The 17,242-nt window shown below is 38.2% G+C and overlaps 1 protein-coding gene across 1 annotated transcript in view; it reads left to right on the top strand.

Annotated features, from left to right (window-relative positions):
• The window catches only part of LOC111872945 (formin-2), a 95,636-nt gene that overhangs the window by 58,859 nt on the left and 19,535 nt on the right, over positions 1-17,242 (top strand). Inside the window, exons 5-10 of the mRNA XM_023867253.2 lie at positions 767-938; positions 3,549-3,638; positions 8,643-8,851; positions 11,065-12,424; positions 14,534-14,554; positions 16,279-16,381. Coding sequence (XP_023723021.1) covers positions 767-938; positions 3,549-3,638; positions 8,643-8,851; positions 11,065-12,424; positions 14,534-14,554; positions 16,279-16,381 — 1,955 coding nt within the window. The remainder of the gene's footprint in view (positions 1-766; positions 939-3,548; positions 3,639-8,642; positions 8,852-11,064; positions 12,425-14,533; positions 14,555-16,278; positions 16,382-17,242) is intronic.

Raw genomic sequence — 17,242 nt, 5'->3', positions numbered from 1 at the left:
TCGAATATAGACCTGCCACTTGTGTAAATATCTACAAATTAATGGTGCATGAGATAGACATAACATACATATAAAAATAGTCTTAAACAATCCTCTAATTTATATGTATATATTCTTAACGATATTGTAATAAATAAGAAATATAGGCACTTCTAAACTTTCCTGTAGCCATTGAAATATACATTTATAACACTGTAACAATGAACAGGTAATTTAATTATGTTATTTCAGTATAGCTTACTTAAAAGTAAATGCCCAAGGACGCTTTTGCTATTCTTGAATAAATTAACATTAAGCATAGCTTGGTATACAGAATCACAGACAGCACAGCTGTGAACTTCAAATTGGAATTAAAATTTACTCTTCTGGTCTTTGCACTACTTTAAAGCCTTGCTATTCTTTCCAGATCAGTGTTGGATATCAGAACTTGGCAATAAGTGAATTTTGGATGATAATTGTCTCTTTTATATGCATTCTAATTTGGCGCACTTGATTAATGGAATGAGTAATGAATGAACGTCTTAATGGAAATTTTAATGTGTATTATAAGTATTTACCTCATTTAATTGCAATATTACTGTATTATTGTATAGATATTATGTATTCTAACTTGACTTGTTCCATATCCTATGGTGTCTCACCTGTACTGGATTTACGGAATGTAAATAAATTCAATTCAATTCAATACTTATATATACCCTGGGTTATATTAGGAAGCGTCCAGAGTCAGATTGGTTATTGATGAAGACATGTTTATTGGTTGCAGCCTGATTTGATGTATTACTGGTCCCATGCAGAGGCTCCAGCTGCTGTCCCATCCACACCTGGACGGCTGTCATCCCTTGCCTGGCCACCCACAAGCCCACTTGGTTTCTCTGTGGCTGCAGAAATGGCCAGTGCAGTTGTAAATCGACCAGGAGCTCGTTACACAGAAGCAGGTGTGTACAATATTACGTATCATATAAGATTACTGAGTCAATTTGAATTTACTGAAAACCATTTAAACTTGAAGTGTCAGAGTCAGTACAGCATTAAACTTAACTTTTGAGATATCAGATTGATCTTGACATTGGAATGCCTTTGAGGGTTATTTATATGAATGTATGACACATCAGATTCAGTCTGTAACATATTGTTATTCCACAAATAATCAGTAAAAAAGATAAAAAGGTAAAGCTATCTCTGTAACAGGCCAAGGAGGCCTGTAGGGTTTTGAGGCATCGAGGCTCCCACATTTTCTGGACAATCTGCTCACAGATTGCAGTGAGGTTGTCAGCCTTAAGTGCCAGCCACCCTTTACAACCACGAAGATTCCTGGCAATCATTTCAATTACAGGCTGAGTTGACCCCAGGGCCACAGGGCAGCTGGAAGATTTTGACCTTCCCGCCAGTCACACAACCACTTGCTGTTGCATGCTGGGCTTAGACCATTAGCCATTTTTGTAAAGTTTTTCTCAACATATCAGAGTCCACCTCTTGATTCTTAAAGTGGCTATGAATATCACGGTAATAAACAAATAAATATATAGATATACATACACATGTATGAACTGCATGTTTACTTTCTATGCATGTGTATTATCTGAAGTCTTCACAGCTCTAATTATTGCCTTTATACCAATGGTAATTATTACTCATTTAAACAATTACTTGCTTTGATAATCAAGTTTTAAATTTGTCCCCTGTTAAAAAAAAGGAAATATAAAATTTTCTGTAAGTTGTCACTCTTGGGCAAATATTTTACTAGAATGTGAATTCTAGGATTTAAACTGAGCATGACAGACAATTGATATGCACCTTTAACAGATCCCACACTGGCAGAAGTCTTACAGTGGGACAACATACCTGTAATTTCATAGGTGGGAAGACCTCACATGGTAGTTTAAAAGTGAAATGTACAGTATTTTTGTAAGCAAAATTCCTTTCATGTAGCTTCTGGCAATTCAAGTATGAATGGTGCACCAGTAACTGGTAGTGTGGCATCAGAATTGCTTTCATGCTGGTAGTAGGGGGATTAGAAATTGTAATGTGATAGTACACTGCTATGCAATTAAGCCATCTTGGGTGATAATCTGTGTGAAGATAGAGTTAGTATATAACAATTCAGAGACTGTCCCTATCTCCACCCTCAGGGGTTGTTGATATTGTGAGTGACATATTTGCACATTGTTTCTGTCCTCAAAGGATATGCTCTCAGAACCTGGGCGTGTCACATCACAACAGGCCATCAACCCCTGATGACAGAGAGGGTCTCAAAAATATTGCATACCAATTCCATTTTCACAGAGATAAGACTTATTTACGTACAGAAATCATGAAAGCTTCAAATCTTATGTACTGCTGTATGTTTGGGTGGAATTCTGGTGTCTGAGGTGGGTAAGATGATGTAAAATATAATCCTAATTTTCAGAAAGCTCAAAAGCTTTCCATGACTCTTAGGGGTACTCTTATATTCACCCGGAAGTAGACCAGAAAGTTTTCGCAATTATTATGGCATGTTTTGGTCCAATATGAGAATAAAGTAGCACAGAGTCTCACACTTTCTTCTGGCTTCCACCATCTTTAACTAATCTCTCTTTGCTGACTACTGTTGAGCGTTGTGGTATAACAAAGGCACTCCTAATTCATATTCAAAATATTTCGGGTTTGATTCTTGAATCTCAAACAGTGTACTAGCTGAGATTTTTATGGATTTCTTCAGTTTTGTCAGACAATAATACTTTTAGGTTATTTAATTATGTTGTAAATATAAAGGTTCCAATTACATTGAAAGCTAATTCAGTGAGAGAGGAAGATAATCATGAAATGTAAGTGTGTAAGAGTTTGGAAGGAGGAAGCATGGCTTATTTGTAGGTACTACCTCAGCATTTACTGTAGAGGCTGAGCAGCAATAATAAAAACTTACATCAGAATAATCAGTACTTTACACCAGTCTACTCAGTAAATGAAATGGCAATGAAAAGATCAGAGCTTTGCTGCTTCACACCAGTGTATAGTCATCTAATCCACATTTTATTAGGATCAGTGAGGTCTGATTTCTTGTAGTTTTGCTAATTTAAGAATTTCACTGCTCACTTGATCATATTTTCTTTTCAGTTTAACATATTAATCTCCAGGCACTGAAATGCTAATTTAAGCCCATGAACCAAGTTATCATGTGTAAACAGACAAACACTAGCTTTTCTGATTGGAAGTACAGATATGTCTATTGATTTGTTAAAGATTTAAACAATTTTTTCTCCTGAAACCTTGTGCAATAATTGAAGAAAACTGAGAAAAGGTAAAATATTTGTCTACCTGAAACATTGTGATTCATTATTGGTGCTGAAAAGACCATTTTTGTTTGAGCAGTACAATTACTCTTGACGGTAAATATGTGAAATCTATCCTAAACTATTCATATTCCATGTTGAGCACTAAGCAAGTTGGTTAATTGCTGACAAATTGCTATAAGGCTGGTTTTTGTTGCTTGGAAGAGTTAACATGTTTGATATATGTGTTCAGTCACAACTTGTGCTATTTTGTGGTAATGTATGATGACTTGATAGAGGCTCCTGGGAAAGGTTCTGCTTCCACTCCAGCAACAGATGCCAGGTCACCAGACAAGGTTGTCAGCAAGCCAAAAGGGGAAGAACCAGGTGATCATTTTGATGCACCTGCACTAATGCACCAACTTTTGTTTCTTAGCAGTAGACGTAGTAGTAGTTCTTGTCTGAAGTGTTATTGGGTGTTGTGAATGCACGTGTATTCATGTACCTAATTTTATAATGTTATATTTTAGCGTCCTGTTGCACTGATTTTCATCCATTATATGTATACAGTGGCCGTCTTGTAGTGCACTCAATTTCACCTGTCACTTCACAACATGTTTCGGCAACATAGTGCCATCATCAGGTGTCCCAATTACGTCAATGTATTGCATTGTTTGCCCTCATATGTTTTCACAACACCATTTAAAAAGTATTCAAAAAGTCCATATTTGTCAACTATGATAAATTTACACTCGCTAAAACTTGTTAAGATAATTCATCTTATTTGTCTTAATTAAAACTTGCATGTGTTTCGTTCACTACAGGGTCGTTTTTCTTATTTTCTGTGTAAACCGCGTCTTGTGATGTGTGTTCCCTTCTTAGCTGTGAGTGTTGTAATCAACACTCGCACTACTCGTTCACTACGGGGTCGTTTTTCTTATTTTTTTTCTTTTTTTTTCTTACGACCCCGTAGTGAACGAACCACATGCAAGTTTTAATTAAGACAAATAAGATGAATTATCTTAACAAGTTTTAGCGAGTGTAAATTTATCATAGTTGACAAATATGGACTTTTTGAATACTTTTTAAATGGTGTTGTGAAAACATATGAGGGCAAACAATGCAATACATTGACGTAATTGGGACACCTGATGATGGCACTATGTTGCCGAAACATGTTGTGAAGTGACAGGTGAAATTGAGTGCACTACAAGACGGTCACTATATACATATAATGGATACCTAATTTTAATTTACATTTATTGATTTATTCTTTCATTATTTGCTGGTGTTGTTTCAGCTGCATATATTACCTGACACTGAATGAAATAAAATGGTAATTGTGATTGCTGAGTTGGTTAAACATTCTGTTATGGCCTGTATGAAAGTACTGCTCCAGCATTTGTCTGGGGAGACTGAGTAAAACTGAAAACACTAGGTGAGGATGGGTGTAGGCCTGTTAAGATTTGAACTGAGTATCTCCAAAGTACACATCTAGTGTGTTATCATTACATGAACATTCTTTGTAATTTGCTTCTATGATGAGAAATTGAGGAGTTGTATTTTTAAATAGCTGATGGTGCTGTGGAATAATGTTTTCCAAAATGTAGGGCACAAATAGTAGATGGTATCTAGGATATCTATAGGCATATATCAGAAATAACCTTGGAATAGCCTTGTCTTGACCTGTACATGAAGCAGGCACCTTCCAAATACAGGTTAGACATGTACACTGGGGTTAAGTTCTTAGGAAAGAATTTCTGAAACAAGTAACAAAACTCTTAATAAATCTGATATTATATTAAAACCCCATACCATGAAGATAAAGAGGGAGAATGAAGGCAAAACTCAATCCACTTGTGGGAATATCCCACATACTAACACACGCTTTCGCCAGTCCAACAGACAGCACTCAACTCCTAGTCAATATCACATTGCTGCCAGCACTCGTATTTATACAGCACTCGCTGTCCAGCCCACATTTACATAATCACATGCGCTAGCCAATCAGTGCTCACAATTGCAACTGCAACTGTAGCTCTGCCCAGCAAGCTGCCACAACCCTCCAGCAACCACGCTCTGCGACCAGGCAGCTAACATAGTTGCCACAACTCTCCAGCAACCTCACTCTGTGACCAGGTAGCTAATGTAGTTGCCCCAACTCTCCAGCAACCGCGCCATAGGCAGCTGTTCCCACAGGCGCACACAGCACCACATTACCGGCCGGACAAACCAGCTGAACAGCCGTAAAGACTTGGCATACCACAAAGGAGCAAATTCTACCAGCCCACTCACGGTGAAACAAACTGCCCTTTTCAGGGCCAGCCAACTTTTTACAGTTCACATAGCTTCGCAGCTATTCTGTACATTCAATTTATACAATTTAATACATACAATTGTTACAGATTTACATGGTTGTCTTTTAGAACATCGACAATCCCACACACACTTGTACTATGGTACAAGCTCTGGCCAATTTACTTATGGCGGAATGCTTTTGGTGTCTACCAGTTAGGAACAGATGGACCTTAGAAATGTTCTGAATATGCTGATGAAAATGTTTCCATTCTTGCTACTGAGGTCCACATGTACTGTCACTGATATTGTATCAGCAAATTAGGATGCTTTGAGGAAGTGCACACAGCTTGACAGGTCAGCTGTTGCTGACAGAGCATTTACATCTCCCCTTCAAAGCTTGTACATGATCAGTAAGGAATATTAATATGACTCTAAATGTATGTATATATAAATACTTTTTTCTTATTTTGAATGTGTTTGCATATGTGCACAAGGCAGTCCTTGTCACATTGTAGCATGCCTAGCTACCATATTTAAAAAAAAAATGTTTGCATTTCTCACAAAACTAATTCAAGTAGGAGATTAAATTTTATGGTCTGAGATGCATAAACACGTTAATTCTATTTGGAATAAAGAAGAATTGCCTGGACAGTGGAAGGAGTCTATTATTGTACCAATTTATAAGAAGGGTGACAGTAGTAGTAGTTGTGGGATATCCCTGCTATCAACTTCATACAAAATTTTATCCAATATCCTCCTTTCAAGGTTAAGTCCATATATAAATGAAACTATTGGGGATCATCAGTGTGGGTTTTTACATAACAGCTCAACTACTTACAGATCTTTTGCCTTCATCAGATACTGGAGAAAGAATGGGAGTACAATGGCACAGTACATCAGCTATTCACAGACTTCAAGAAAGCCTATGATTCAGTTAGGAGGAAAGTATTGTACAACATTCACATAGAGTTTTGGGTACTCATGAAAGAGTCTGATTAAATTGTGTTTAAAAGAAACATATAGTAAAATCCGTATAGATAAATATTTGTCTGATAATTTTTCTATCCAAAATGGTCGAAAACAGAGTCTTTATCGCCACTGCTTTCCAACTTTGCTTTATAAAATGCCATTTGGAAGGTCCAGGAAAATCAGGTGAGACTGAAATTAAATAGGACACATCAGCTGCTGATGTGAATCTACTGGGTGATAATGTAGATACCATAAAGGAAAACACAAAATCTTTACTTGATTATGAAAAAGTTAAATAGTTCCATCCAGTGGGACTGGTTAAGATTTTTTTTTTTTCCGTATTTCAATTATTCATGACCTTACATGTTTCGGTCTTCAGAGACCATCTTCAGAGGGACCCCTTTACATCAATACAGTTAGAAGCCACTATCACAGTACATGTTGTAGAAGTCAAAACACATACATACAATGTAAATAATATACAATTGGGTGTAAAGTCTAAAGTCTTTACAACTACAGCGGCTGTTCCAATACATTAAAATATTTATAGTCAGTTTGATAAGATTCTATTGGAATTCATAAACCAAGCTGGTTCGTGTCGTCCCTCTTATTATTTCTATTGACAGGGGCTGAATGTGTGCCACCCTGTCGTTCTCGAGAAGAGGGTTCTGCGGATATATTATGGGTATATTGTTTTATTTCAGCAATCCTATTATGTTTTGTGAAAACGTTTGTTATTTTGTCCTACCTTTAATGTTGTCTTGTATGTGTTTGTGGCCCGCTGTGTTGTTTTTACTGTTCTAGGTTGTTTTGTACTGCATATTTATACTCCTTGTGTCTATGACATTAGTGTGGGCGTGTACTGATGTTGTATTATGAGATCGAAAATATTATACTGGTTGTCACTTTCCTTTGTGTGTTTTTGTTCTGCTGTCAATTTGTTGAGCTTATTAAAGTGATATATATGGACATTTTCTTTTGTATTCATGATGCTCCCTTTTTCGGCATTCTCAACAAATCAAATTCTTTAATTGACTCTAGTAAAGAGGTTGGTCTAGAAGTAAACATGGAGAAAACTAAGTATATGTTGCTGTATCATCACCAGAATACAGACAAAATTATAACATGAAGACAGCTAACAAATGCCTTGACAGTGTGGCACAGATCAGGTATTTAGGAACAACACTAACAAATCAAAATTTGGTTCAGGAGGAATTTAAAAGCAGATTGAATTCAGGTAATGCTTGCTACCATTCATTCCAGACCCTTTTGCCTTCTCATCCGCTGTGGAAAAATGTAAAAATTTGAATATACAAAACTACAGTCTTTCCTGTGGTTCTGTATGGGTGTGAAACGTGGTCTCTGACATTAAGGTAGGAACCTAGACTGAGGGTGTCTGAGAACAGGGTGCTGAGAAGAATATTTGGACCAAAGAGAGATGAAATGACAGAAGGTTGGAGAAAACTGCATAATGAAGAGCTTCATAACTTGTATACTTTGCCAAGTATAATTAGAATGATCAAGTCTAGGAGGATGAGATGGGCAGAGCATGTAGCATGAATGGGGGAGAAGATGAATGCTTATAGGATATTAATGGGAAAGCCAGGAGGAAAGAGAATACTAGGAAGACCAAGACATAGGTGGGTGGATAATAGTAAAATGGATCTTAGAGAAATAGATAGGGTGGTATGGACTGGATTGATCTGGCTCAGGATAGGGACCAAATGGAAGGATTTTGTGAGCACAGTAATAAACCTTAAGATTTCATACAATTCTGGGAAGTTCTAGAGTAGCTGCATGACTGGCGGTTTCTCAAGAAAGTCTCAGCTCCATGAAGTTAGTTGGTTACTTTCAAGTTATTTCTTTTAGTATCATAACTTCAATTTGTAGGCTTGGCCAGGTGAGTAATTATATACTAGCCCATCACTTTGAGCCATTTTTGTCATCCCATAATAACAGATGACTATAGAGAGCAATATTTTATTGTCTATTTAGTTAGCCTTGTTTACATTTTTCAATTTATTTCTTGTAGTATCATAACTTCAACAGATAAACTTGGTCTAATTGTGTTATTATATTTATTATTTTATTTATGCAAAGTAACTGGTGTAATCTGCTCCTCAGAATTTCAACAAGTGGTGATGGGTCTGAAGCGAGAGCATCGGGAGAACATTGGCAGGTTATCACGAGACCAGGAAGTTGCTTTGTTCAATGTGAGGGGTGAACATGCACAGCGACTCATTGAGGCTGATGAGAAGATTATACAACTTCAGGAGACTGTGGCTAAGCTACAACAAGAGCTGGATGGGTACAAAACTCTGTCAGATATACAGGTGAGGCCAAAAGCGACAAAAGTTATGTTCATTGGGAAGATAGAAAATATTGGATGAATGTGTTTGTTCCAGTTATATTCTAGGCGATTTATAGTATACATAGAGGAAACAATAAATGAACTTCAAGGAGTAGAATTATTTTTCAAAAGCAAATAGCCATTTAGTCAGTATGGGCAGTGGCAGGTGAAGTGGGCAAATTAGCATACGTGTCCCTTGGACTTAAAAAAAATGAATCAAACTGAAGAATGAAGGCAATATATCAAATACTAATAACAAAAAAACCATGCAAGAACATCTTTCATTTTGCATTCAATATATTGTCATGTGTTAAATGCCTAGGCACATGGTTTGGATCAGTAGTTGGCTATATTGGACTCCTAAGTCAAAGTCAAATTTATTTTATTATCGATTGTCAGTTGGCTAGTCTGTTTTGATGTCAAGCCCCATGTGGGGCCCAAGACCAGATTTTTATTACTGTCTGACAGTTGTGGGTTTGTTGATGTGGGACGACCTCTCTGACTAGAAGATGGGTCTGTCATTTACAGTAGCTGTTGGCCCTCGCTAGCACAGTTATTCTCAGGTCCAAATCCTATGGGACTCATAACCATATTTTACTGTCTCAGATTTGAGACTCCCCAGCCTGGAAGGCCAGGTCCACGTATTTATATCCCCTGGGAACAAGGTGGCCCACTTATACCCCCGGGCAACCGGTTCATTTTTTATTGCCTCCTAAGACTCATATCAAGAAATGTGGGCACGCAGTAGCGTAGTTGGTTGCAACACTATGCTACAAGCCGGAAGGTCACAGGTTTGATTCCCCAATGAGGTCATTGGACTTTTTCAATTTACCTAATCCTCCCAACCGCACTATGGCCATGGGGTTGACTCAGCCTCTAAGAGAAGTGAGTACCATGAATTTTCCTTGGGGGTAAAGAGTAGCTGGAGCATAGGGCTGACAATCTTACCGCCATTTGTGAGCTGACCGTCTAGAAGATGTGGGGACCTCGACATCCCAGAACCCTATGGGCCTTCAGGGTCTGTTACAGTGATATCTTTACCTTACCATTTTACCATTATGTCAAGAATTGTCCATAGGGAACTGCACATATAAGAATAGCATGTGTTTTCATTGAAGCTAGGCTGGCTCTGTAGCCAGATAGTGTGAAATCTGACATGTTGTTGCTAGTTACAGTTGCCATGCAATACATGAAAAAAGCAGCAAAAGGACTTTTCAGTGAGCCACCTTAAACTGATACATATTAATGTGCACAGTGCATGAAACGATTCTAGTCCTTTATCCAAATGTAGACATGTTAGTTGCTAATGGGAAGAAAATCTATGTGAAATTGTCAGCTAGAAGAGAGCTTCTTAAAAATGGAACTCCAGACATATCATTACCCCAATCTCCAGTAATTACATGTTGGGGAACCTGGCTGTATGCCAGTGCATCGTGCGGAGAATTTTTAAATCTCTTGTTCTGTGGCAAATGAGGACAAAAAAAATGATGCCTCATCTATTGCAATATTGCAAGAAATATTTAAGCACTCAAGTGAACTGAACTTGCTAAAAACAAATTTTGCCCACATTTTTGCAAAATTCAGTTCTCTGCCATGGTCTATAAGAAAGGTGGAAAAGACCAAATATTTTTGATCAGAAGCAATAAAATAAATCAACAGAATTCCAGGTAAAATGAACAGAATCAACAGCCCAGAGGCTGATGCAATAGAAAAAATCTGTTCATGTCTCAGTAAAAAAAAAAAACCGGTATAGAGTCATGTGTTTGATTTCATATTTATTGGAAGGGGAAGACTAGTTGAGTCTGAAGACCCTAAAGAATTGAATGTTACAAATATGCAAGGCTGGTATCATGTGATGTGGAGGTACATTTTCTCAATATAAATCAATTTTCCATGACTGACACAGATTTATAGCAAACAACTTGAAGATGGCTTTTGTGGTTCATTGCAACAGTGCTTCACTTTCTGTATGAGATACTAACGACTTTTAGTTAGTGCTTTGTGTAATCATTGGTACCTCTTTGAAAAAAAATATTTTCAACATTTTAATAATATTTCTGATTTTTAAGGCATATAAAAATAAATAAGTTCCAATTTTTAGCACCAAAAAATCCATTCCCTAATAATAAATTAAACAGTCTGCTTTTACTGCAATTCTTTAAGTTTTGTTAATAATTTCTTCATTATATTCCACAGTCCTTGACAGAGAAGGCAAATGCTGACTTTGGCTCTCCAGCAACAGAACAGAGAGCGCTGCCCTCCATAGAGCTCATGGAGTCAAAGATGTCAATATCAGCCACAGGGCTGGCAAAGTCAGGATCAACAGAACCACTGTCAGTGTGTGATAGGTCAACAGATACCTTAGATCTGCTTCAAATTCCCTCTCTGATCTCAGCTGAATCAACAATAATACAACCAGGTCCCACAAAGGCACAGGATATGTCAATATTACACACTGTTCCTCATTCAGAATTGAAACCAAGTTCAGAACAATCAGAACCCATTACACAAACAGTGCACTCAAAAACCAATATAAGTGAAGATACTTCTCCAGTTCCTCAAATACGCAGTGTGAAATGTGAGGAACTTGAACCATCACAAAAGCCTGAAACAGAACCACTGACCACAAGAAGTGAAATGCGTGGACCATGCTCACCTCCACCTCCAATTCTGGATACAGTTGGGCCAGTACCAGCACCACCTCCCATGCCTGGAATGGGTCCTCCACCATCACCACCACCAATGCCTGGAATAGGGCCACCACCCCCACCCATGTCTGGAATGGGACCACCAGCCCCACCCATGCCTGGAATGGGGCCACCGCCACCTCCACCACCCATGCCTGGAATGGGGCCACCACCACCACCCATGCCTGGAATGGGGCCACCACCACCACCCATGCCTGGAATGGGGCCACCTCCACCACCCATGCCTGGAATGGGGCCACCACCACCACCCATGCCTGGAATGGGGCCACCTCCACCACCCATGCCTGGAATGGGGCCACCACCACCACCCATGCCTGGAATGGGGCCACCACCACCACCCATGCCTGGAATGGGGCCACCTCCACCACCCATGCCTGGAATGGGGCCACCACCACCACCCATGCCTGGAATGGGGCCACCTCCACCACCCATGCCTGGAATGGGGCCACCACCACCACCCATGCCTGGAATGGGGCCACCACCCCCACCCATGCCTGGAATGGGACCACCTCCACCACCCATGCCTGGAATGGGACCACCACCCCCACCCATGCCTGGAATGGGGCCACCACCACCACCACCACCCATGCCTGGAATGGGGCCACCACCACCACCCATGCCTGGAATGGGGCCACCACCCCCACCCATGCCTGGAATGGGGCCACCACCACCACCCATGCCTGGAATGGGGCCACCTCCACCTCCAATGCCTGGAATGGGGCCACCACCACCACCACCTCCAATACCTGGAATGGGAGGAGCACCATCAGCAGCCCCTGCATCAGGTACTGGATGTCCATTACCATTCCCCACGCCACCTGCAGGAGGATGGATGGCAAACAGAGCTAGTGAGTACTCATTAAACATGATTGCACTTTTCTTGTCTTTTATTTTCTAAATAACAATCATAATCTTTCAAAACAGAAACAATGCTTAAGGAATTTGATTGTCATTTACATATTTTGAAACCTTTCATCTGCACTTGTTACTGGTTAGTGAGACATGCTCTGATGGTACTGGATGTTTCAGTCAAGTGACTGGCACTCCTGCTTCACATTCAAGAGGTCCCAGAGACTGGCTGTCTTGAAGGATGTTTTATTTGGTTTTCTTCTCTCCTTCCAGACCTCTATTAAACCTCAAATTAGGCCATGACAGCTTATTTTCATATCCTGTCCAATTCATTTCCGGTCTAGAAAACTGAAATTAACGGCCATAGGGATTCGTTGTGCTGACCACGCGACACCCTCTCTCCGCAAAAGTTGGCACTAAACTTCGCCGACAAGCGGCGGTCGCCCGGTCAGTATAGTTCGCTTGCAGGCTGAAATCACAGAGTCCAATTCATTATTTATTATCATCCTACAATTTGACCCTATATGGTCTGAGCTACTAAGAATGTCATTAAATAGACAATAAGTAAATAAATAAATAAATAATTAAACTGAGGGTAACTAAAACTACAATGCATTACCCAAATTCGTCTTTATATTTTCTTATGTTTTTAAGCTGAATTAGTAACCTCCACTTCCCCTTTCCTTCCACATTCATGTCAAGAACAGCAGTGTAAATGTGCATAAGGGTAAATTTTGTGTCTGAATTTACAGTATCACAATACGATCGTATATATCAGTAAATCAAAATTGTCTCACAGTTTGAAGGTATCTGGCTCAACAGTCACTGTAATATGATAGTTACTCTTACTCGTAAGTTGAATTTTCATGGTCATATAGTGTGTCTCACCAAATCTCTGGAATCTACAGCCTCCATTTCCCACAAAATGATCTGGCACTCCAATACCTACCTAAAAACCCAAAGGTACAAAAATTACTCAAAATTATAATTTTATCCATTGCTTTGTATGGGTGTTAAACTAGGTCTCTAACAATAAGGGAAGCGTGTAGTCTGAATATTTTTAGAACAGAGTGCTGGGCAAGGTATCTTGGAACCAGGAGAGGTGAAATAACAGGAGGACTAGAGAAAAATTTTGGGATATCTTCATAACTCTAGTTCCGGATTTAATATTGTTGGGGTGAAATTCAAGGAAGATGCAGTGGATAGAACACATAAAACACACGAGTCTGAGATCTACATATGGATCTATCGCTGAAACTTCAGGACTTGAAGACCTAGCCATTGTAGCAAGGTTGTAACTGAATGTTAAAAAATATAAACAAACAAAAAAGAACTCTGTGGTTTCAGTCCGCAAGCGAATTATACCAACCGAGCAACCGCCACTTGTCAGCGAAGTTAGTGTCAACTTTAGCATGTCTTAAATATTAATGAATATGTTACTATTACTTACACCTTAGGCAGTGTTCCTCACATATTATAGAAAGAAAAATGTCATTTAGATTTGAGATGTCCCATTCCTGTGTTATGCATCACAAAATTTTATTTGATTAATACGAAATATTTCATTTTGTACACTGTGATGTTTTTTAAATAATAGTTGAATTTAGAGTTTTTGAAATGTGAGATAGGAAATTTTAAATATACTGATTACGTGCCATAGGAGAGGTATAGGATGTGCTTGAATTTGACAAGCAATCAGCTGTATTAGAACGTAAGACACATCATGCCCATAACTGGTTAATGGTACATAGTTATCGGGAGTTCTTTCCAGAACCCACGTTTAATTTATTTCTGAACTGTCCTTAGGTATAATTTCTGGAGTTGAAAGATGTGATATTGTATTTTGTTCAGTCCTGAGAACACTAATAGTTAAATTAATATAAAGCTTCAAATTATCTTGCAATTATATACTTTCTTCAGTTAATCCACTAACAGTTCCTTGAACTCCTAAATGTTTTAAATAATAGACTAGCAATACTTTTGTTTATTAATATTCTTTTTGACTGTACAATTTTTCTTTACATATTTAAGTTACTTTTATTTTTTGCAACTCATTAATTCTGACACCTGGTTTCTCACATTTTCCTCCCCTAACCTGACCCTGGTAGTGGCACCTGGATATAGCACAGGTAAGAGAATTCAGCTGCTTCTGCTTCTGCTGAGGTGAGGATCACCTTGCTGCATGCAGGCTTTTCAGTAAGGGTGCATTTATGCTTGGCTAACATAGCAAAATATAGGAACTGGGTAAGGAAATAAAATGCATACATAAAGGGAAATATGAGGAAAAGTGCTGAATTTAAAGGGAAATTGCTGAATATAAAATGAAAGATATGACATACTCGTATACTAGATATCTGTTATAAATTTATTATAGGTGAAAATACTCTTCAGCTTTGAAGTAGTAGTAGTAAATGTCCTTAGACAGGCTACTGTTCTGTTGATTTGGAGTCTACACATTGTCTCTAGAAGCCTTCTTCATAGCTTTTCACCCAGTGGGCTTATAATGGTTAATTTACCAAGAGTTTAACAGATGGCTCAAGTGTTGACAGTATGATGATATTGCAGATGAAAATCGAATTTTGGTTTCAAAAAGTCATAGAGTTGGTATTGTTTTTCTGTCTTCATATTTTTGTAAAGTGATAGATGTACTTAAAGAATTATGAACTCATGGATCCAATTCAATTGCAGTCTCCATCCCTAAACGATTTCAGAACACATGGAAAGAGTGATTATTCAAAAAGAAATCTGCAATGTGCTTATACTCACCTGTTATGCAGTGGTTCCTCTAACCACCAGTGATGGCACTGTCATCCTCCATCACACACATGCCATTACAAGTAGTGGCAAAAACGAATTTGTTATCTATTTACAGTATATGTATACCAGAATCTTTCATCTATCAATATAATGTATTGATGGAAAGACTCCAATATATTAACTAAAACAAAATTGTATTGTTTTGACTTTGTGCTTGGGTTTCTGCAAGAGGTTTTCTCACGCAACCAGTAGATTATGTAACTGGCAAACCTCATTCACCATACATGTTTCCTAACTGATGAACTTGAATAAAAGTGAAGAATGGAACTAAATCTTTTTCAATTTTGTAATTATTTGCTTTATGAGCTACACATATTTTCAGATTAAATGCAATTCCCAGACGCTTCATGTGGAACCCATCTTGCTTATTTAGATTCTTCTGTAACCAAACATGCAGTTTAGTTATTGCTTTTGTTATTTTATTCATGTACAATAAAATTGAATGTCTTATGGAGAAATTGTGTCTGTCCCTCTGTCCGCCCATATTTCATCTATCATTTATAGATCTGGATGAATATTTTTATTTTGACAAATTTTAGTCAATTAAAATGTACATTTTATGTAGAACCCATCATATTATTCTTCTCTTATGATATTATTAAATGCTAGGAAATGAAAAATAATTTCTTATAACAACTACAGAATTCATTGAGGTGTTGTACATAAACTTGTATATTTTTATGCAGTTAGCAGCTGTTTTGAGATCAATTCTAACAAAGTAAGTGAAAAGTTAAACCCAATGTACTATTTGTAAACAATTTTGAAAATTCAAGAAAGATACACTACATGTCTCTATGGCAGTATTATTTCATACACACATTCATCTGATTGTTAGAATAGTTTGAAAACTTTTGTGCTTTGGAACAAGAGCTGTTTCTATTTCATAACAGAAATAGCAACATATTTCATGTTTTATGCCAATAAGGCAGGGAGTATAATATTACTGAATATGAATTGTATATTTGTTCTGTTAGTAACATGGGAAAAGGGTTTTTTTTATTTGTGTGGTGCAACACAATGCACGTTGCTATTGCAGTGTTGAGGAAGCAGCCAGTGAACCCCACAATTCCGATGAAACCATTATACTGGACCAGGATTATTGTGCCTCCATCAGGACAGCCAGCTCCTGTAGCCAGCAGGTGTGTAGTTTTTGCTGTGCCCACTTTATACTTCCTTGCAGGAAGTGTTTAGCCACAGTGTCTCCACGAAGAATCAATTCAACAGATGGGTGACCTGCACCAATAACTGCCAGTAAAAAATATATCCCTAAAATATTGTTCTGCATCAGTCATTTCTTTAGGAGCTGAAGCTGCCAGTAAAGAAAACATATTTGAAATACATAGTATTATTTTCTCCAACTTTTAGTCTTATGTGGTAAATTCATTAAGTTCGTGGACTGTGGTTTTATCGCATCATATTACAAAGAATTCACATACACTTACACAGATCCACAGCAGCCCTTAAAATAGTTGCCATTGGCCACTATGCAAGTCTTCCAATGTTGATATAGCTGCTGAAAACATTGCTGAAACATATTGGTAGAAAACTTCCATACGGCATGTCTTGTGGCATTGACGACCTCCTCGGATGACTAAAATCTACGACCACATAGCTTTGCTTTCAAGCGGTGAAAGAGAAAGAATGGTGTGAGATGAGGTGAGTACGGAGGGTGTGGCAAAACAATGACCTGTTGCCTTGCCAGTTCCTCTCGGACAAGAATAGAGCAATGTTCAATGACGACAGATTTTCATTTAACCTAAACTGCATTTTAGACAGATTTTACTGTACACGCAGGTGTGTGTGTGTGAGAGAGAGAGAGCATATGCACGTACATATCTATACTGGAAAACCAGATCAGACCAAATCAGGTGAGGCCTAGCAAAACCTTTTTCATTGCCCCACTTGATTCATTAAAAAATAAGGATACCTTGATACTCAAGGAGTTAAGAACTTTCTATAAGTAGATTAGAGAATGGTTGTTTTCTTGATGAATTATTAAG

This window comes from Cryptotermes secundus, unplaced genomic scaffold (genome assembly GCF_002891405.2).
Source record: "Cryptotermes secundus unplaced genomic scaffold, Csec_1.0 scaffold407, whole genome shotgun sequence".
NCBI classification, from domain to species: Eukaryota; Metazoa; Arthropoda; class Insecta; order Blattodea; family Kalotermitidae; genus Cryptotermes; species Cryptotermes secundus.
Note: the sequence above shows the minus strand (reverse complement) of the source record. Positions and strands in the feature narration are given on the sequence as shown.